At 36.5% G+C, this 22,514-nt stretch overlaps 1 protein-coding gene across 1 annotated transcript; it reads right to left on the bottom strand.

The window, feature by feature from the left end:
• Nucleotides 1-883: 883 nt before the first annotated feature.
• Nucleotides 884-3,812, bottom strand: LOC149202102 (laccase-12-like). Its single transcript, XM_089399894.1, has 6 exons — nucleotides 3,563-3,812; nucleotides 3,235-3,386; nucleotides 2,852-3,096; nucleotides 2,632-2,760; nucleotides 1,573-2,520; nucleotides 884-1,484 (listed from the first exon to the last, which is right to left on the bottom strand). The coding sequence occupies exons 1-6, from the start codon at nucleotides 3,683-3,685 to the stop codon at nucleotides 1,354-1,356; spliced, it is 1,728 nt and encodes a 575-aa protein (XP_089256020.1). The 5' UTR covers nucleotides 3,686-3,812; the 3' UTR covers nucleotides 884-1,353.
• Nucleotides 3,813-22,514: the final 18,702 nt, after the last annotated feature.

Genomic DNA, 22,514 nt, shown 5'->3' with positions numbered 1-22,514 from the left:
ATCTTAACCCTAACATATTTGGTAGTACTACTTTGTTTGTAGAAATGCATAAATATTTTATTTGTATTTGAAATATTTTATTTATATTGTTTTTGAGGACATGGTGAAAAAGAAGAATAGATACCTATGGGAGTTATGTTTTCTTGTTTACTCACTACTATAGATTTTGACATGTCAAAAAGCTAAGAGGACATGTCTTAATATTCCATGTGTGGAGTCCTCATGCAAGAGATTCATTAAATTGGATTTGAGTTGAGGATATTGAAGTGGACATTGATGTTAAAGTAGTGGCAATAGTTGTAAAGTGATGAATATTTCTTATCTTCTAGATGTCAAAAGATGAAAGCTTTGAAAGCAAGCACAAAAGTTAGGTGTGAAGTGCCTAGTAAAGACTAGTAATAAGGTCAAATGTGGGTTTCAATGTCCATATTTGGACCACATACTTTGAGGTGTAATGCAAGACTATGTGTTCAGAGTTATATTTCTACTATGCTATAAAAAGAAAGCAACAACCATGGAAAGTCACCAACAAAAATAACCATGGAAAGTCACCAACAAAGATACAAATGATAGGAACAAAAATATAGATGATAAGAGTAAAGATAGAGGTGGCAAACAACTATAAGGCCAAAATTTGTTCATAAAATAGACATGGATATGTAAAAGGACAGCCCACCATCATCACAATTTTTAGTAAAAAAAAATAATCCAAACAACTACCATCACCGCTTTTCCATTTCCTAAATATATCAAATTACATATTAAATATAAAAATAAATATTTCAAACCTTAAGAGAGTACAACATGAGGAAGTTTGCGAATGTATAATAGAATCCTTCGTAAAGTGGAACATAGGCTAGGCACTATCATCTCAAAAAGGTTGTGCATCCACGTCCACATCACCAAAATTACAACCACTCCTCTACTTTAGAGTGATAATAAACACTTCTGTAAAATAAAATATATTTATATATACCAATCGATACCCTTATCAAATTGGCAAAATATATTTATATATACCAATCGATACTCTTATCAAATTGGCATGGTTGATTACAGAAATAAAAATTTCTACTAGGCAAGATTGTGACTCTCGTGCGTGCAACATACGATGAAACAAACGGCGATCAAAATTGATCTTACAATCAAAATAACTATCGAGTATGGCTGCAGGTCAACAGAGAATGAAAAAACTGTAGATCCAGAGGAAAGCATTCCATCACTAGGTTCACTTTAATCCAACAAAATGATTGAATCTGATCCATGTGTGGAGAGAAATTATACGACCATCTTATCCGAAAGTACTTTCTATTTATATGGTCGATCTGTCATAGGTATGCATGGTATTTCTTCTTAGCACTGCGGAAGATCTACAGGTGGGGACTCGATACTCAAAAAAGCGCTAGGTCCATTGCTGACCACAAAAACCATGGCCAAACCCCATGTTATGTGCACGTCCAAGTGGCAGTGCATAACCCAAGCCCCTGCAATACATAATGACCAGTATCAAGTTATCAGGGAATCAAGGATATAAGAGACCACATAAAAAAAAATACTGTGTTTTATGCATACCAGGATTGTCGGCAACGAATCTTATGGCAGCCCAGCCATTGACCGGAACGTTCACAGTGTTGCGCATAGGAGGATCCACCAGGTTGAACTTCTGAGGATCTGTTTGTGAATTATAATTACCAAACCCTGCTCCCACGATGTAAAAGTCATAACCATGGAGATGGATAGGATGGCTTTCACCCGCAAATATATTTGTTCCCTGAAGAATTACTTGCACCGTCGTGTTATATTTAAGAACTTTCACTCTTGTGCCTTTCACTGGGGACCACAGACCTCTGCTTACGCTCTGTGCAGTATAATCAAATTGCACGAGAGGGTTGTCGGGGAAGTCCCCAGAGAACACTCCTTTCATGCCAAAATGCTGAGCTTCAAGGATTGAAGAAGTCGTTGGGAGGACAAAGGATACGTTATTCATACTCGCCGCAAATCTTGATCCGTTGGGACCTCCACAAGACTGTCCTGGACAGTTGATCAATCCTAGACCGACGGTGTAGAAGAGATTTTCTTCCACACTCTGTGGAACGAAGACCGGGTGGTCCGGTGAGGCCAAGCTTCTGAGAGCATTGGCGAACTTAGTGGCAGTCTGGGTGTCGTTATAAGCTGGAAGATTAGGCACAGTTGGGACTGATGTACTGCTAGAACTTCCCTCGTATTCTAAAATGGCGACGGTTGTCGTGTTATCGAAGGGAACTCCTTGGCCACTGGAATATGCTCGAGCAGCCATGTAATATCTACCTGTAGATTGATCAGCGGTGACAAGCACGTCTGTTGTCTGTCCCGGGCCTAGCATAAGAAAATTCGTCTGAAAAGGCTTCGTATACAAAGCATCCACAGCCACGACTGTCATTGTGTGGCTACCTACCGTGAAGAATAAGTCGGTATTGAGTGCAGCATTGATCACCCGCAGAAGCGTGGTTTCCCCACTCTTCACCGAGACGCGAATGGTATCTGCATCCATGGTTTTCCATTATCCCAGGTCTCTAGAGGAAACGAATTAATTTTCCATTCAATTCAGTAATAGTAGAGGAATTTCAGTCTAGAAGATGGATAGAAATGTACCTGAACTTGAACATTGGTATAGGTCTCCTGGCTGTCCATTGATAGTAAACGCATCTGAAACGTTGGGGGCAGCTCCTGTTTGGGTTGCTTGCTTCACAACATCCATAGGATTCCTATTCCACCATTCTCCTGTAAGTGCAAACAGGGCCTGGCATTAAAATCAAGCACAATTGAATATTGTCAACTAAACATTAAAAAATTAGAACCAGTGGCAGTATACCTAGAAGAATGGGAACCTCGCCATTGGGTGTGGGAAAGGGATAAGTAGCACCCGGGCTTGGGGAGATGATCAAGGCTCCATAGACAGTAGCTCGAAGCCATGAACTGTGGGCATGCCACCATAGAGTCCCTTCTTGACCAGTGATGGTGAATCTATATGTGTAACTCCCCCCTGGGCGAATTGGACATTGGGTTATAAATTCAGGGCCATCGGACCACCCAGTGCGGAATTGCCGCACTCCGTGCCTGCAAATACAATGCAATCACTTTCTCTCATTATCTGTAATTAAAACTGTAAAATGCATCTATACGGACATAACCATGACATTACTCTGGGTAAAATACATTAATATATAAATATTGCTCACTCTGATTGAGACATACCAGTGAACTGTAGCCTTATATTGGGCGTTGTTGTACACTTTGATAATAAGAGTGTCCCCGTTGGTGACATGGAGAGTTGGACCTGGAAACTGACCGTTAACGGTGATTATATTGTGCGTCCCACATAGTCTCTTAACAGATGTCGATTGAAGCTGAATGTTCAGTAAACCACCTCCACATCAGTTTAATGATCTAATAATTGTATTTAATAGAAATAAAAAATTCTTAAAACTACATAGAAAAGTTTGAAAAACTTTTCAAATTCGTACTTGAATCTAGATTAGACATTCAAAGAGTCCAACTGAGAAAATATATAAAGAAGACGTACAACGAATGTCTCAGTGAGTAGCTTCGCGGAGGCCATAGCAGTCAACAACGTCAGCCATATGGCCATCAAAACGAACCTGGCCTCAAATAAGCGTGCAGGGACATGTTGATTAAACACTTCCATTACAGTTTGATTCACTTCGCCACTAGGTATATCCAATACCAGAACAGGGACCAAATGGAATACTTTTATACTGCACTATTTCGACTTCAGCTTCAAACTCCAGAAAGTATATATGGGCCGTGACTGATTTGAGAGAACAAAATAGACATGGATTACGAAAGTGAGGAAATTAATTATTTATATAACCCAATTACCAATTGCAATCAGTTTAGTGATAAGTCTACGTCGAAGTTGTTAGGGTTGTTAGAAAAGGTTGAAGTTGGTAAAGTTAGGTATTGATTTGAGTTTCAGAATGATCAAGGTACATAGTACTTGTTGAAAGACAAAAATACAAACTGTATTTAGACGCTGACTCGAGCACAGGTGATAACCAAACATTGGAACAGCACCCAAGCAACTTATGCAAGGATAATACGTTTTTCAAGCGTCTGATGGCGCCCTTAAGGTCTAGTATTATTATTATTGAAAGAGATTGTAACTTCCATAATAGTAACTGTATCAGTGTCTCCTCTTCATCATGTACAGAGGACAAACAACAACGAAACATCTTAATCATGATTGCTAGGCTTGAAACAAATGTTAAAGTTTTGACAAATAAGCCCGGCTACATTGCGATTCTTCCCCCGCATTTTCCTTTGCGTTGAAATGTAGGCATCATTCAGTCGACATTTTTGTCAGTTCAAGAGTTAATCGAGATACCTCATCAATTTAACCTTGATTTTTTTTGTCGGTTTCCAATCTTTTGTGTGAAAGGAACTTGCTTGTGGCTGAAGACTTTAGACTTTCGCTTACGCTATGGATTGGGAAAGATTCGTTATAGTTTCAAGCATTCACGCGTTATGTTTGCCTTTATGTTATTGCAAGCTGAAGCGCGATTTCTTGCAAATGCTTGTTCTACAAGATATCGATAAGATGTTTCACCTGCTGTCTCTCATTATTATTGCAACTCATTTCTGCAAGCATTGTTGCTGAAACCCATAATTATTAATTACCACTAGTCTCAAGCAATTTCATTACAGCGGCTGAAACCCATTATTATTACAGCTGATTTCACGCATTACCACTACAGCCACCAATGTTTTGGAAATTTGTGAGTCTACTAGCTTTCTCCAAACGCCTCCTTTCAGGTGCCATTAAATAACTCTTGAATGTAATATTCTCTTCTATATATGGAAATCCACGAATATATTTTTATAATTACATTTATATGGTTTACTTTTTGTTTGAAAATTTAGAAATACATAGGCTACGGAAGAAATTTGCACCAACTAGTAACCATCGTCTGTTGTTCCTTTTTATTACACGTACTTGATTGGAGACTTAATGGATTCTCCCCCAACACACATATATATAGATATACAAAATATCTTCTCATTTAATGGAAAGCTCTATAATCGGTACAGAAGTAATTGAACCGGGAACCTAATTGCATTGCATCCCACATGCGAATTTAAGGAAAATATTAAGAAAGCGTTGAAACATTAAGTTACTGCAAATAATCCTCACTTTGGAAAAACTCGCTGCAAACATTTAGATGCTGAATACTCAACTGCTCCAGTTAGGAAAAGTTGCTGGCCATAGACAAAGCCTATTAAATTTAAAAGTCAAAGCATGAGTATGATAACCGGAGTTGATCTGATTAATATATGACAGCTGCACATCTAACATGAGGTATATTTTGACGTTTCCACAACAAAGGGCCTTGTAGAGACAGTCTTAAGCTGCAAAGGGGATCAGGATCCATAACGGCATCTTGGAAAAACATAGGATTTGAGGATGTTCCTTTATTCGCTTAAATTTGTTACATTACAAACACTTTCACCAAGACAAAGTATTAAGGAGTGGGTAAATGTCATTTAAATGTTATGATGGGTTTTCTATCACATATTGAATAGTGACAAATATGAAATTGTTGACATTATGCTTTTCGACAAAATTGAAGTTGATCCCCACCAAAAAATGGTTGTAAGGTAACTACCGTGAGCTACAACTAATGGAAACAAAAATTAGCGAGTTGAAAAAATTAGCTACATAAGGAAATAAAAAGCTAAGATTTATAAAGTACCACATTATCTAAAGTAGAAAGCAATAAACACAAGAGGGGGATAGAAAATTGACATATCCGAAAGCTATGGGAACCAAACTAATATAAATAGGAGGGCCTTTACCCTTTATTATGAGGCTAAGATTTTGTCATAATAGGGTTTTAAGTTGAGTATGTATTATATTCTTTGTACAACTAGCTCCACGCACTATCTATTCCATTAAGCACAGAGGGGGGTCACAATAGGGGAAACACCCCCTTTATGTCGGGGGTTGTAGGGGCAGAGCACCCACTATCGAGGGGTGATAGACCTTGTATAGAGGCCTAAATGGGCCCGTAAAGTGAAATCATTTCATAAAGAGGTTTTTATCGAACCTGACATGGCTTTCACTTTTTGGTAGTCTCATGGCACACAATTATGTGGTCAACAATAATGTAATTCAAATTAAGGAACTATATTTGTATTCTAATCCAAGGTTTGTGGATTGGGGATTTATACTGTATTATAACATTGTAAAGACATAATACATTGAAAAATCTTTCTAGTTTTATGATTTTTAGGTTTACAGGTTAAACTCTTTGGGTTAAATATGTGTGTGACATTGCATCTTTTCTATTTGTATGCAAAATCAGTTTGTCACAACTAAATATGCATGGTTAAAACCTACATTTGGTATCAAAATAATTGGGCTTCATGGGGATGCCTTTGTGTCTAAGGGTTTTGGCGCGGCCCTATGGAAAATCTTGTTACAAGGAGAGATATGTAGTATCAATTCTTGTGGTGAATGCAAATGGTGATTAATTAAATTGTAGAGTTAGAAATTGATTGGCAAGAGTTTTGAGCTAGGGAAGCTTAAATTGGAATATTTTTTGGTGCACAAAGGTTAGTGGATTTTTGTCAATCGAGGGATTGTGTTGATGATGATGTAGAGAGAAGACTAGAGCAATTAATATTGAAAGACAAAGAGCATGATGCAATTGTGTCTTTTAGATTTAGCATTAATGAAAGTTTTAGTGAAATATATAATGAAGACATTGTGGAACATTTAGGGGCTTTGTATCATTCTAAGTCCCTAGTGAAGAAATCATTCCTATAGAAGAATTTGTATAAGCTAAGGATGAAGGATGCAAACTAGTTGGTGGAGCATTTGAACACTTTTAACATTGTGGTAAGTTAGTATGCATTGATATTAAAATTTTAGATGAAGGCAAGCATATCAATTTGTTGTGTTATTTACTATACACATGTGGTAGTCTAGTTGTTGCCATAGGTGGTAATGCAACTACTTTAAGTTTTGATGAAATAACATCATCATTTCTTTTGGAGGAGATGGGATCATGTGGGCTTCACTCGAGGAGAAATATAATACCACGTGGGTTCATATGAGGGGATATATATTGAGGGGAAAATGGCATAATATATTGGGGGATATATAAGGGGTAAAGGGTTTTTATATTGGAAGGTATAAAAAATGGAGCTCAAAGTTAACGAAAAAATATAAAGGGGTATCAAAAATGTTAATGAAAAAATGGATATCTATGATATCTAGTGGAAGTAGGGGTTTTTTTAAACTAGGAGGGTGTATTGAGTTTGTATTGGTAGGGGGTTAAATAATGTGATTTATATGGGTATTTTCCAATATGTAGTCAAATTAAGGGTATTGTTTAATATGTCACGAATGCACGTGATAGGTTAGAGGTTGATTGAGTGAAGCCCCCGTGGATGGGATGAAAAACAATGGAGATACAAACTAAAAAATGACTTATTTGTAAGATGATGCAACCATGATAGAAATTAAAATAAGTTCTCATGTGGGAGACCTAAATCTAGAGGAAGACCTAATTCTCTAGTAAAATTCATAAAGGTATGTTGGAGATGTGGAAAAGAATGGTATTACAAGAAACAATGTAGATCCAAAAGTGCTAAGAAATGGAATGGATCTAATGATGCTCATTCTATGGAAAAAAAGCCTCTTCAAATAAATGAGGGGATGCATACTTGGTTTCTTCAAGAACACTTGCAAATCATGAGGGTTGGTTGGTTGACATAGATGCATCTTTTAATATACCTCCTCATAGGTAGTGATTTTATGAGTATGAAAGATATAGTGGTGGTGATCTTTTCCTAGGAGATGGGTCAACATCCATAATCATACAATGAAGATCGTGGATGGAAGGATTAAAACACTCATTCTCTAACATCCTAAGATTGAATAGAAGATTTATTTATGTAAGAAATATGGGCAATACATGTGTAAAAGTAGTGTTTGAAAAGTACCCCTATAGGATGTTTTAAGGAGAAATGGTATTCCTAAGGGGATTTTAGTTTGCAATTTTGCATAAGCGACTAGGAAGCACTATTAGTGATGGATACAATAGTTCCATTGCTCTTGAGAGTGGAGCTAAAGAAGGAAAAACTCCTAAAATCTCTAGAGAAAAGACTATTTTGTGGCATCAAAGACTCGGGTATATCAGAAAGAAGGGCCTCCGAGTACCATATGGTAAATGTATGGTTGAAGGTATGTCTAATTTTTCTCTTTAATTTCATTTATATGAACATCTCTTGTATGGGAAGCATAATCAAGTAAGATTCTTCTTCTATGTTATCACAGTGGTGGTAATATTACATTTGGTGCATAATTTTGTGTTTGGACCTATGTCAATTTCATCATTAGTTAAATATGTGTACTATGTCTCATTTCTCGAGTACTTCTTGGCAAATACATGGATTTTTTTTCCTCAAGATGAAAATTGAAGTATTTGACAAATTTCAAGAGTTAAGGCTCTTGTGAAAAATCAAATAGAGAAGAAAATCAAGGTGTTGAGGATAAACAATGGTGTGGAATCCTTAAGGTTAGTAATTCTATAAGTAATGAGGTATAACAAGAAAAAAAACTTCACCATACACACTTCAATGGGGCTGTAGAAAGAATGAACATAACGCTAATGGATCACCCTCATCGGTGTTAGATGAAAATAATACACCCAATGTATGGATTAGTAAGAAATCCTCCCTTAAACATCTTAGGGTGTTTGATTGTGATGCATATGTACACATTTTAAAGGAGAATAGGAGTAACTTAGATAATAAAGTTAAAACATGTATCTTTATTAGATATAAATATGGTCTAAAATGTTATAAGATTTAGAACGTATAAAGTAATAAGGTTGTGTATAGTCTAGATGTGGTATTTAGAGAAATAAAATATGGTTTCAAATTCTTACCAAGGGATACAAAATCAAACAAAAAAGTGTTTGACTTGAAGGATGATGAATCAAACTCTATAGAAGAACATGACCTAGAAGAAGAAAAACCTCATATTCTTTTATTGAGGAGATCAATTTATGAAAGAAGGCATCCTTATAGGTATAATTCATTAGATTTCCATTCCAATTTTGTTTTATTTATTATTGATAATAATCCTATAACTATTAAGGAGGAAGTGGATTCATAGGATGGAAAGTTGTGGAAAAAGGATATCGTTGAAGAAATGGAAATCTTCGAAAAGAATAAGGCTCGAGATATAGTGGATTTTCGAGACAAAAGCAAGGCCATTGGTAGAAAATAGGTGTTTAAGAAGAAGTTGAATGCAAAAGGAATAATGGAGAAATACAAAGCTTGATTAGTAAAATGTTTTTCCTAGGTAGAGGTTTTTGGACACCTAATCCACTAAGGGTTATGGTGTGGAAGTTGAAAATTTACTGGAGTCCAAGAGACCTTAGAAGATGAATTCAACATTCATGTAAAATATATAAATTTATATCATTGTGAATAATAAATGTAATTAATGCTTATTATTTCATATTGTTTCCATATCATCAAGTTAACTCTCTCTCTCTCTCTCTATCTCTGTCTCTCGCTATATATATATATATATATATATATATATATATATATATATATATATATATATATATATATATATATATATATATATATATATATATATATATATATATATATATATATATATATATATACAATCTATTGTTGCTTATTTTAATTATGAGGGGGGAATGAGCCAGTATGCAAGATGAAAAAGTCCATGTATGTGTTGCAATAACCAAGGATGTGGTGTCAAAAAATTGAAACTTTTACATTTGGAATTAGCTTCAAAAGAAGCGAAGAAGATCATTTAGTATATTTAAAATCAGTTGGTGATCATCTTATTATTTGGTATTATATGTGGATGATATGTTGTTAATTGGAAATGACAAGGAAATCATTAGGGATGTGAAAACGTAGTTGTCCTCTAAATTTTACAAGAGAAGGATCTTACTGATGAAAATCTCATTATTGACGTGGAAATTAAAATAGGTCGAGAAAATAGGAAATTATAGTTAAGTAAGAGGAAATATGTCAAGACAATATTGCAAATATTCGCTAATTAGGAATGTAAACTAGTATAGGTCCCTATGCTTGTACATATAATGCTATCTATAGATCAATGTCCAAAGACACAAGAAGAGGAACATGGTTGGCGATTTGGTGTATGCAAAGGTCCATACTGGACCAAACATTGCACATGAAATGGGAGGTTTGAGGAGGTATATCTCAAAACCAAAGAAGGATAACTGGGAAATACTGAAAAGGTTTTTGAGGTATTTGTGTGGTATTACTAGTTATGGGTTATGCTACCAAGGTTGACCAAGATTGGATAGATTGTTGGATACAAATTAGTTTTTTAATGTAGATTGTGCTAGATATATGGAGTGTAAAACACCGACAAGTGGGTATGTGTTTAAACAATTTGGAAGATAAATCAATTGGATAAGAAAGACACTATTTGTAGTGGAATTGTCAATTGTAGAAGATAAATACATGGTAGTAATGCAATCAAACAAAGAAGCAATATGATTACAAAGATTATTTTCAAGTATTGGGTTAGTCCAATGTTGCCTTTTAAATTGTTTCAATGACACAAAATAATCTAAAAAGAAATTCAAAGTGGATAAGGTATCTCCCACTTCAATTTGAGAAAATAAACTTCCTTAACCTCAATGGTATAAATATATTCTATGATAACTTGTAAATTTAGACAAATTATAAATAAGTGTTGAAAAACAATAAGTGGTTAGGCTTTATATCGAAAGAAACTTATACAAATAATATGATCAATAAATCAAATGTAAACTTTAGAGATACAATGGTAAATAATGATAACAATGACTAACAAGAAACCTACACAACTATCTGAAAAAAGGAAAATAAGAAACAAAGAAAATATAACAAAATTAAAAGAAATAGTAAAGCACATATTATTGATATATAACTATATTTTTCATGAAAAATGCAACAAAACAATCCAACGTGTATTGGTATACTCAGGGTTGCAACTAGTCAATTAAATGTCCTCACTCGAATATTTCAGATATTGTATATCTAAAAGGAACTAATCAAGTAATATTGTAATGTTTTATCAATTGTTAGTGTCATTTACATAAATCATTAACTTAAATCAACCTATGAAAAAATGGAATTAACTAAACTCATAAATGCAAAAGCACTATTATCAAAGTGCATATCATAAGGTCATAAAATCATCACGATCTAGTTAACACAATGTGTGCATTGAAAATTTTGAAACATAAGTTTCACCTCTCCAAAAAGCCGAGCCTGTCGAAATAATTTTCAGGTCCTTATATATAAGAAAACGTCTTAATCTTATTTTATCTATAAAATTGCATTACATAATTGAAAAATAAAAAACTACTTTTGAAAACGGTTTTAATTTTCCAAATATTATTTAATAAACTTTAGCCTTTCCCTTTGACGTGGCACGTTTTCAAATATTATTTAATAGACTTTAGCCTTTCCCTTTGACGTGGCATCAACTTTTTAGAGGTGAGGACTTAAGACACTTTTCTTTTTTGCCTTGCGAAAAACTCTGATAGTTTCCCCTTCATCCTCAGAATCTTCAATCTCTTTGATCACTGATCGTAAAGGTGGAATGGTTTCAGTACCTTATGCAGTGGGGGAAAGCAGAGTCTATTGAGCAAGGATCCTTTTTAATTTCATAAACATGTCGTATTCAGTTGAAGATAAGCATTATATTTTCTTATATTTCATATAAGTCATGTTAAGTTCACATAGGAGTTGATACAGGGTAGAAGGAAGTTACTTTATTATCTTATGCAGAGGAGCCAATACATTAAAGTCTCTGAAGAGAGAGTTTACTAGTAACTATATAGAAAGAGGTTCATCATTAGTAGCAGGAATATATCTGTTCTTTCTTAGATTTTTCGATGGTATCCTGAAACTATTTCTCTACTACCAATCAAGAAGAATTCACCTGGACGGATGAGATTCCAAACCTTTGGATATAGCCTCACTCTTATTTAAACTCAACAATGGCATTTTTAGATTTGGCGATCAGATTACTCATTTCATCTATAGCCCTTTGCTTCTCTTTGACTAATAAGACTAGCATTATACACTCATATTTGTTGGCTAATTGCAGGATCTTAATTTTTTCCTTATCTAGTGTATTTATAAAATTTATTATTTGATCCATGTAACAGCCCTGGTGAAAATTCCATGTAATAAAAGTAAATAAAAGAAAAATAATAACCACGAATGATGGGACACCTATTCCAAGCTAAATGTTGGGAAAAATCCTAGTGATGGGAATCACTTGTGATTGTTTATGGCTAAGGAAATTGGCAAAGGAAATCGCTAACGATTTGGAAATGCAAAATGGAATTTTTGGCACATTTATTTATCAAAATAATGGAAATTAGGAGAAAAGGGAGGTGAAAGTTCATAGATTGCATGTGTGGAGGAAATTGAAGGAAAATAATGGAAAATGACAAAAATAGATGCCTCATTCATAAAAGGGCTTTTGAGAATCAGTTGGTAACCTTTTTCCAGTTCAGTTTTGGAGTTCTCTCATTATTCTCTCTCTCATACTCTTGGAGACTTAGAGTTTCCTTGGAGCACTCTTGGAGGGTGTGGCATACTTGGATTCTTAGATACAGAAGGCAAAAGAAGGGCAAGAAAGCACAAGAGGGCATCGAGATCAATAACTACAATAGTTGTTCTTGTAGGTATCAATTTGCATGTATGTTTCCCTCACTATTTTTTGCATGCGTGGCATATGTATGTGGTTCATTGGTTGTGATTTGTCATTGGCATGGAGGATTGCCTAGATTGACAGTGGATTGTCTTTCCTTGTAATTTCTTGGATAGCCATGGTGGTTGTGGGTTTACTTTCATTGCTTGTTTTTGGTTGGTTCTCATGTTTCCTTATCTTGGGTTGAGTTACTAGTTCCTAGAGCTTTGGTTGGACAAATGCTCTAGAGCCTTGTAACAACATGGGTTGAGTTAATAGTCCCATAGCCTTGGTTGAAAAAACACTCTAGAGCCCTTAGTGGGTTGAGTTACTAGTCCTAGAGCCTTATTTGGACAAATGCTCTCAAGCTCTGTAACAACTTGGGTTGAGTTACTAGTCCCGTAGCTTCGGTTGGACAAATGCTCAGGAGCCCTTGGTGGGTTGAGTTACTAGTCCTGGAGCCTTGGTTGGACAAATGCACTGGAGCCCGACGGCAGCTGTGGGTTGAGTTACTAGTCATGGAGCCTTGGTTGGAACAAACGCTCTGGAGCACTCGATTGTAGGGATGAGACCGATATGATGATGGTTTTTGTGATGTCCGACTATGAGGTGGAATCACTATTTGATGCGTTGAGGCGGATGGCATCTGGAAGCCTTGGATTGTTTTTTATTGATTTGTTATATGAGATCCTACATTCATGCTTGGAATATGGCATTGGGGTGAATGGTTGAAGTCAGATTTGGCTCAGCCATTCTACGATCAGGTGGAACGTGGAAGTCCTATCCTAGGTTTGGATTTTGCATCATTAATGAAAGGTTATTTCTCCTTGTATTTCTATGAGCTTTTTGATGGATTATATGTGGTCTACATGGCTGCACTTTCATGATTATTTTTTTGCTATTATGCTGGTTATGTATGTGTTTTATGACAACAACTATGTATGGATTTCACCATGTTTTTACTTGTAATTGAATATTCAATGCATCTATGACCTAATGGATGGAATGGAAGTTGATGTGTTGAGGCATCAATGGTTCTTAACGATTTTTAGCTAAGTATGGGACCCCTATGATCAGAATTTTTATTTACACCTGTAGTTTACATATTCAAGATATGTTTGACAAAATGCTTGTCATGGCTAGTAGGGGTACAATCAAGGTCCTAAACAAGTTTTTCTTTAATACTATCATTTCCATGTTATTTTATTGTTTTGAAGAGATGGTTCAATTATGGGCAGTGAATTAGGCTTTGGGCCTAAAAAAGTGGCTCAAATCTCGGGGTTGTTGGCATAGAACTGAAAAATTTAGTCTTTGATCGCTAGCAGTCCAACATGTGAGAGAGAATTTGGGTTTCTAGATGTTGTCATGCCTATAACATGAGAGCGACTAAGGCTTAAGTTGTCCAAAATTTCAGTGGGACCCAAGGGAGAGTTGTCTAAAGTATTGGGTTGGTTCCCAAGGATCATGTAGCTAATGTTGAATGTTTGTATGTTGTTTTTCCATCAGTTCCACTTCCTTAATGTGACTTAGGAGGTCGAATCATATCATAGTGGCCTCTCGTCGCATGTTTACCCCAGTTGGTTGGTTTCTTAGGTAGATGTGGGAGGAGGGTCTTACAAAGTGGTACTAAAGCATGGTTCACCCCTTGAATTGGATGGGCTATGGGTTAGTCATGCATGCATGTCAATTGCATGTGTGTCTCTCACACTTGCATTCCATGTGCTTGTTGCATTTGCATGAGGTTGTTCATGGTTGTAGTGATGTCGTCATGTGAAACTTGAGGTTGTTGTTGTGAAATGCAGCATCGTGAGTGTATGAATGGTTACATGTCTATTTATGTCACTTACATGTATCATTGTAGTATGTTTGGTTATAATCTTGCATGTTCGGTTACATACTTGTATGCTTGGTTGCATGTATCATTCTTGCAGGTTTGATTTCAAATATCATTCACTCATGCTTGATCATATGTGTTTATGCATATGTGTCATTGGTTACGTATTGTTTATGCATGTTCATGTTTGCATGTGGTAAAGTGTATAGTGATGTAGTGGTTGTTGTCATGCGTGAAGTCGTGGTGTGTGTTGTTGTTGAGATCATGCATTGATAACTGGACCCTAGCTAGAATGATTTTTGCATGATCATAGGCTTATGTTTTATATTTCTATATACTATCTGATTATGTTATATATGTATCATGCTGATTTGTTGATTTTGCAAACAAGAAATCCTCCCCTAGCTATACTGAGGTACATTGTTTTATTATGATTTGGTTTAGATGACATGATATACCTTGTAAGAATAAATATCAAATGGCTAGCAAGATGGTTGACTATAAATACTCTCCCTATGAATCATAAGAGAAATATGGTGTTGGGAACTCTTCCAATTTGGTAGTTACACTAAGAATCTTAAAGGAAGAGATAAGGAGTTGTAAGGCAGGTAATGACAAAATCATGTAGGCACAGGGGAAACAAGCAGAGGTAAATGCAGTTATACTTCATATTTTGTTAGACTTGCAGTGATAGGGACCACATCGGATTAGCGATGATCAGGAGTATAGCAATAATGGGGCATATGTTAGTTGGTCGCATGGTGGTCACAGGTCACATAGAGGTGACACAGTTAGATATGGCATATTGTTAGGCACTTTGGATAGGAGAGGGGATAGACACAAGTATGATTCTAGTTTTGATTCAGATAGGCATCATGATCATCATCGTCATCATCCTTACAGGAGGAGTGATAAGGGATATTTCTCGAGTAATTTTAAGAAAGAGAAGCCACCAACATTTGATGGAGAGATGAAGAAACCACAAGATGCAGAGGCATGGTTGCTTTCCATGAGGAAATTATTTAGATTGCATGATTATTCAGAGAACATGAAATCTAGAGTGGCAACATAAAGTCTCAAAGGTAAAGCATACATTTTGTGGGAAGATGTGAAGAATGTTAGATGTCTTCATGAGGAGGATTTGACTTAGAATGATTTTGAGTAGCTATTCAAGAAGAATTATTTTTTAGAAATATAATTTGATGACAAGGCAAATGAATTTTATGAGCTAAAGATGGGATCTATGACAGATGATGAGTACACTAGCAAGTTCTTCGAGTTACTGAGGTATGTGCCTTATATCACATAGGAGAAGGCCAAGGTTTAGAGATTCGTTAATGGATTACCAGTTGCATTCAAAGATAGGATTGAGTTCGATGAGCCTAGATCATTGGAGGAGACCATTCTAAAGATGAAGCATTACTATGAACAATCAAAGCACACACTTGAGACAAAACTAGAGTGGAAAGGTGATTTAAAGAATAAAGGAAAATGGGACATAAAGCGAGTAAGACCACAGGATTTGGGTAACAAGGAGAATGTTGCACCACCTAAGAGGTTCAATGAATGAGATAGAGGACAGGGACACATATCTGAGGAGAAAAATAAGGAGTCCATGTAGTGTTGGACTTGTGGAGGAGATCATTGCAGGAGGGATTGTCCATAGTACCAGAGTGGTAGGCCTAAGATATATAGTGCATAGGAGGCACATACTGTTGGAGAAGTTGGTCAGAGTATTCCGCGTATCTATGTAGCATTGGATAACAAATAGGTAAAGCATCAAGAATCTATCATTAAGATGGATGGTAAGCTTCGTGATCAAGTTATTTCTATTTTGATTGACCCTGGATTTAATTATAGCTATGTTAGTCATGACTTGGTGGATAAGTGTGGTTTGAGTAAGGAATTTCATGCAGTCTTTGTTAGTGTAGTTGGCTACTGGTACGAAGAAGTGAGTTCATCATTGGGTGAGAGCTTGTGCATTTGATTTGAATGGTATGCTGACCATAACACATTTGAATGTATTATCATTGGGATCATACAATATGTTGTTGGGCATGGATTGGTTGTATCTACATAGAACAAAGGCATGCTATTACGACAAAGCCATTGAGTGTGTTAATGACAATGGGGAACCAAGAGTCTTGCATGGAAATAAGAAAGCCACATTAGTATGGATGGTGACAGCTATGAAAGAAAAGTGTATTCACAGAAAAGGGTGTAAGTTATTTGAAGTGCACATTTCTAGTGATAAAAGTAAGGAAGTTGAGGATTCAAATGTGTTGAGAAAGTACCCAGTTTTACAATAGTTTAAGGATGTATTTACTGAGGACATTACAGAGTTTCCACTTCATAGGGAGGTAGAATTTTCTATTGAGTTAGTGCCAGGGGAAACTCCAACATCAAAATCACCTTACAGGATGAGCACACTTGAGTTGGTTGAGTTAAAGTTGCACTTGAAGGAAATGTTGGACAAGGGATACATTAGGCCAAGTGTATCACCTTGGGGCGCACCAGTGTTGTTCATAAAGAAGAACGATAAAACACTCAAATTTTGCATTAACTATAGGCAGTTGAACAAAGTGACCATCAAGAACAAGTCTCTGTTGTCGAGTACTTATGAATTGTTCAATCAGCTGAAGGGCGCAGTAGTGTTCTCGAAGATTGATCTATGATCTAGATATCATCAGCTATGCATAAAAAAAAGGAAATTCACAAGACCGTGTTCAGGATCAGGTATGGGAATTATGAGTTTGTTGTAGTTCCATTTGGCTTAACTAATGCTCTAGCTACATTTATGTGTTTGATGAATAGTTTGTTGCATTCGTACTTGGATAAGTTCATTATTGTGTTCATTGATGATATACTAGTATATTCTAAAAATGAGGAAGAGCATGCCGAACATTTAACAGTAGTGTTGAGGTTATTGAGAGAGCATAAGTTGTATTTTAAGATTAGCAAGTGTAGCTTCTTTCAGACTGAGGTACACTACTTGGGGCATGTTGTCTCTAAGGAGGGCATTGCAGTAGATCCAGACTATATAAGAGCCATCATGGAGTGGGTAGCTCCTAAGAATGTGGATGAGGTGAGATGTTTCATGGGTTTGGTAGGATACTATAGGAGGTTCATTGAGAACTTCTCACAGATTGTTTATCCTATTACGTCATTGCAGAGGAAAGGTAAGAAGTTCGAATGGAAAGAGGAGTGTGAGGCTAGTTTTGAGCAGCTCAAGCAATTGTTGACACAAGCACCAATGTTAAAGATTGCAGATCCAGAAAAAGAATTTGTAGTATGCACAAATGCTTGCAAGTGAGGACTTGATGGATTCCTTATGTAGGATAGACAAGTGGTATGCTATGAGTCGCAGAAATTGAATAAGAATGCGCAGAACTATCCCACGCGTGATCTTGAGCTAGCAATGATTATACATGCACTAAAGATGTGGAGATACTGTCTATTGGGAAGGAGGTTTACATTGATGAGTGATCACAATGGTTTTCAATATCTATTTGACCAACCGAATTTGAATGGTAGGCAGGCTCGGTGGGTGGCTATGATCAATGAATTTTGTTTTGAGATCTAATATATCAAAGGTAAAGAGAACCAAGTGGCAAACGCTCTTAGTAGGTGGGTACAAGTAAATAAATTAGCAGCCATGAGCTCCTATGGGATAGATCTACAGAATAGGATCTTGCGGGCAAGTAAGCACGATGTGAGATATATGGATATTGTGTACATGTTGCAGCAGAGCATAGGTACACGTATAGGTGATAGTACAGGTATAGGTACAGTTACAAGTTCAGGGACAGGTACAGGTTCAGGTGTAGGTGCACAGGATATGTATTATTGTCTTACAGCGGATGGATTGGTCAGGTTCCGAGACATGATATATGTGTTGGATAGATGTGAGCTTTAGAAGGTGATCTTGAGGGAGTTTCATGCGAAACCATATTTGCGTCACCAAGGTTACCAAAAGACATTGATAGTAGTGAAGAGATTTTATTATTGGCCGAATTTGAAGAGGGATGCAGCAGAGTTCGTGGCTAGATGTTTTAATTGTAAGTGAGTGAAATAAGAATGTAAACATCCAGGTGCACTGCTACAATCGATTGCAATTTCAGAGTGGAAATGGGAAGTTGTTTCCATGAAATTCATTACAGGTTTTCCGAAGATAGTGAGATAACATGATGGAAACATGATTCCATCATGTTTATTGTGGACAGGTTGACAAAGGTTGCACATTTCATTCCGATGAAGTCTACATTCTCAGCTAGCGATGTAGCACAGGTGTTCATCAGAGATGTGTTCAAACTGCATGATTTTTTGAAGAATATTGTGTTAGATAGAGATGCAAAGTTCACTTCCAAGTTTTGGAAGGAGATGTTTAAAGGTTTTGGCACAGAGTTGGCCTTAAGTAAAACTTATCATCCACAAACAATTAAATAGACAAAGAGGGTCAAAAATATATTGGAGGACATGTTGATGATTTATGTGATGCATCAGGAACGAAAGTGGGAAGAGTACCTTCCACTGGTAGAGTTCACGTACAACAACGGGTATCAAGAATCATTGAGGATGAGTCATTTTGATGCATTGTATGGGTGGAGTTGCAACACTCCCATCAGTTGGAGCGATCTGGTTAACAAAGTGTTGATTTGACCAAACATGTTGGTAGACATGGAACAGGAAAAGGAGGTTATAAAGAATAATCTAAAGGCAGAACATGATAAGGAGAAGAGTTACGTAGATAGGAACAAAATGTTCAAGGAGTTCCAAGTTGGGGAACATGTGTACTTGCACATCAAACCGAAGAAGAGATCCTTACGGATTGGATCATGTGCCAAGATGGAACCATGGTTTTTTGGACTCTTCAGTATCATTGAGAGGATTGGGCCAGTAGCATATCCACTTGAACTTCCTCCAACATTGAAATTCCATGATGTTTTCCATGTGTCCTTACTTAAGAAGTATGTTAAAGATGTTGATAATGTGATTGAATGGTCTGTATTGGAGGTGGAACCAGATGGAGAATTCCAGCCAGAGCTTCAGTGTATATTGTAGAAAAAGGTGCTCATGCTCAAGAATTGAGAAATTGAGCAAGTTAAGGTGCACTGGAAGCACTTTGGGCCCGATGAAGCTACATGGGAGATGGCAGATCAAATGTGGGCTATGTAGCCTTCCTTGTTTGCCGGTTGAGGCAAATCAGTTTTGGTATGGTGTTTTGGTATATGCTTTGGTATATGTTTTGGTGAGGTTGGTTTATGTACATATGTATATAGATGTAAATACCTCCATGAGATATGTTATAAAGCTCCAATAAGTGGCATGGGTGTCATTTCATTATGGTGTTATGTTATTATGCTTTCATGTTGGTTTTATTCTCAACAGGTTGATCATTGTATACACTTCATTGAGCTAAGTTATAAAGCTCCATCGACAATATATTTTTGTTACATCAATTTTGTGGTTATAGGTGTTGTTGAACGCCGAGGATGGTGTGCCCTACAGGGGGATGGTTATGTAACATCCCTGGTGAAAATTCCATGTAATAAAAGTAAATAAAAAAAAAATAATAACCATAGATGATGGGACACTTATTCCAAGATGAATGTTGGGAAAAATCCTACTGATGGGGATCACTTGTGATTGTTTATGGCTAAGGAAATTGGTAAAGGCAATGGCTAAGGATTTGGAAAGGAAAAATGGCATTTTTGGCACATTTATTTATGAAAATAATGGAAATTAGGAGAAAATGGAGGTGAAAGGGCACAGGTTACTTGTGAGGGGGAAATTGAAGGAAAATAATGGAAAATAAAGAAAATAGAGTCCTCATTCATAAAAAGGCTTAGAGGATCAGTTGCCAACCTTTTGTCAATTCAGTTTTAGACCTCTCTCGTTATTCTGTCTCTCTCTCATACTCTTGGAGACTTAGATTTTTCTTGGAGCACTCTTGGAGGGTGTGGCATACTTGGATTCTTGGAGCAAGAAGGCAAAGGAAGAGCAGGAAAGTGTAAGAGGGCATTGGGATCAATAGCTAAAATATTTTTTCTTGAAGGTATCGAGTTGCATGTATGTCTCCTTCACTAGTTTTGGCATGCATGGCCTATGAATGTGGTTTGTTGGTTGTGATATGTCATTGGCATGGAGGATTTATTGGATTGATAGTGAATTGCTTAGCCTTTACATTTTCTGGATAGCCATGGTGATTGTGGATTTACTTTTATTGTTTGTTTTTGGTTGGTTCTCATGTTTCCTTAGCTTGGATTGAGTTATTAGTTCTTGGAGCCTTGGTTGGAAAAACACTTTGGAGCCCTGTAATAGCTTGAGTTGAGTTCCTAATCCCATAGACTTGGTTGGAAAAATGCTTTGGAGCCCTTGGTGGGTTGAGTTACTAGTCCTCAAGTGTTGGTTGGACAAATGCTCCGGAGCTCGGCAACAGTTGTGGGTTGAGTTACTAGTCCTCGAGCCTTGGTTGGAACAAATGCTCTGGAGCTCTAAATGGCTGGGATAGAGACCGATCTGATGACGATTTTTTGATGTCTAACCGTGAGGTCGAATAATTGTTTGATGTGTTGAGGTGGATGCCCTGGATGGTTTTTTATTGATGTGTTCTATGAGATCCTACATTCATGCTTGGAATATGGCACAGGGGTGAATGGATGAAGAGAGATTTGGCTTTGCCATTCTACAATCTGGTGGAATGTGGAAGTCCAATCCTGGGTTTGGATTTTGCATCATTAATGAAAAGTTATTTCTCCATGTATTTATATGAAAATATGGATGGATTATATGTGTCCTACATGTTTGTACTTTCATGAGTATTTTTGTTTCCATTATGCTGGTTATGTATGTGTTTTATGACAAAAATTATGTATGTGTTATGAAACCAGTTCACAAAAACATAGAAAAGATAAATCAACACCTTAGAATTCATCCTCTTCGAGGGGGAAACCTCCTTTACATTACACAAATGAACAATTCTTCGATGATACAAATGGCTAAACCTCCCTTCTATATATAGGAATCTAAGGGATCACAATATAATCAAGCCGACATAACAGTAATAACATAAGGGCACAAAAATAACAATAGTGGGTTTCTATGGGGCATACTAATAACAATATGGGGACAATATGGGCACAATAATAACAATAAGGGATACAATGAAAATAGTAATGGGGGGATCACTAGTATTATATGGGCCTAATATGCCCCTCTCCTTCCGAAAAGCATTGTCCTCAATGCTTGAGTAGTTATGGATGCTTCTGTATAAAATTTTCATCCTCCCATGTGGAATCTTCTGTGGATAAGTTCTTCCACTTGATGAGATACTTCGAAATTAATTTATTTCGTAGCTATCGAGTTCTTGTTTCTATGACTACTTCCGGTTCCAATGTGATTTTTCCTTCCTCGTCTATTTCTGGCAATATTGTTTGAATTGGGAGCTTATCACCTATAATCTTCTTTAAACATGAAACATGGAAAACTGGGTGCACTCGGGAAGTTGCAGGAAGCTCCAATTTGTATGCCATAGTACCAATCTTTTGCAACACCTTGTACGGACCATAATACTTTGGTGATAATTTATTATCCTTATTAGCTTGCTTGAGGGACATTTGTTTATATGGTTGCAGCCGTAGGAATGCCCAGTCACCTACATCAAAACTTCTTTCACTGCGATGTTGCTCTGCCTGTTGTTTCATTCTATTCTGCGCCAGCATGAGGTTATCCTTTAAGAGTTGGAGAACTTGTTGTTGATGCTGGATGTGATTTTCCACTGCTTGAACCTTAGAATTTTCTCTTAAATATGATGTGATGGATGGTGGATGATATCCATAAAGTGCCATAAATGGGGTCATTTTTGCTGCAGTATGGAGGGAAGTGTTATACCACCATTCA

This window comes from Pinus tabuliformis, chromosome 2_1 (genome assembly GCF_031772625.1).
Source record: "Pinus tabuliformis cultivar Carrire ecotype Pingquan chromosome 2_1, CPIR1, whole genome shotgun sequence".
NCBI lineage: Eukaryota > Viridiplantae > Streptophyta > Pinopsida > Pinales > Pinaceae > Pinus > Pinus tabuliformis.
This window is presented reverse-complemented; position numbering and strand designations above follow the sequence as displayed.

What these genes read in the sequence shown, in the direction of transcription:
- LOC149202102 (XM_089399894.1), bottom strand. Translation starts at nt 3,685, where the DNA reads ATGGAAGTGTTTAATCAACATGTCCCTGCACGCTTATTTGAGGCCAGG. An exon ending in ATACCAATGTTCAAGTTCAG is followed by an intron (nt 2,521 to 2,631) that starts GTACATTTCTAT and finishes CCATGGATGCAG; the next exon opens with ATACCATTCGCGTCTCGGTG. An exon ending in ATTCGTTGCCGACAATCCTG is followed by an intron (nt 1,485 to 1,572) that starts GTATGCATAAAA and finishes TATGTATTGCAG; the next exon opens with GGGCTTGGGTTATGCACTGC.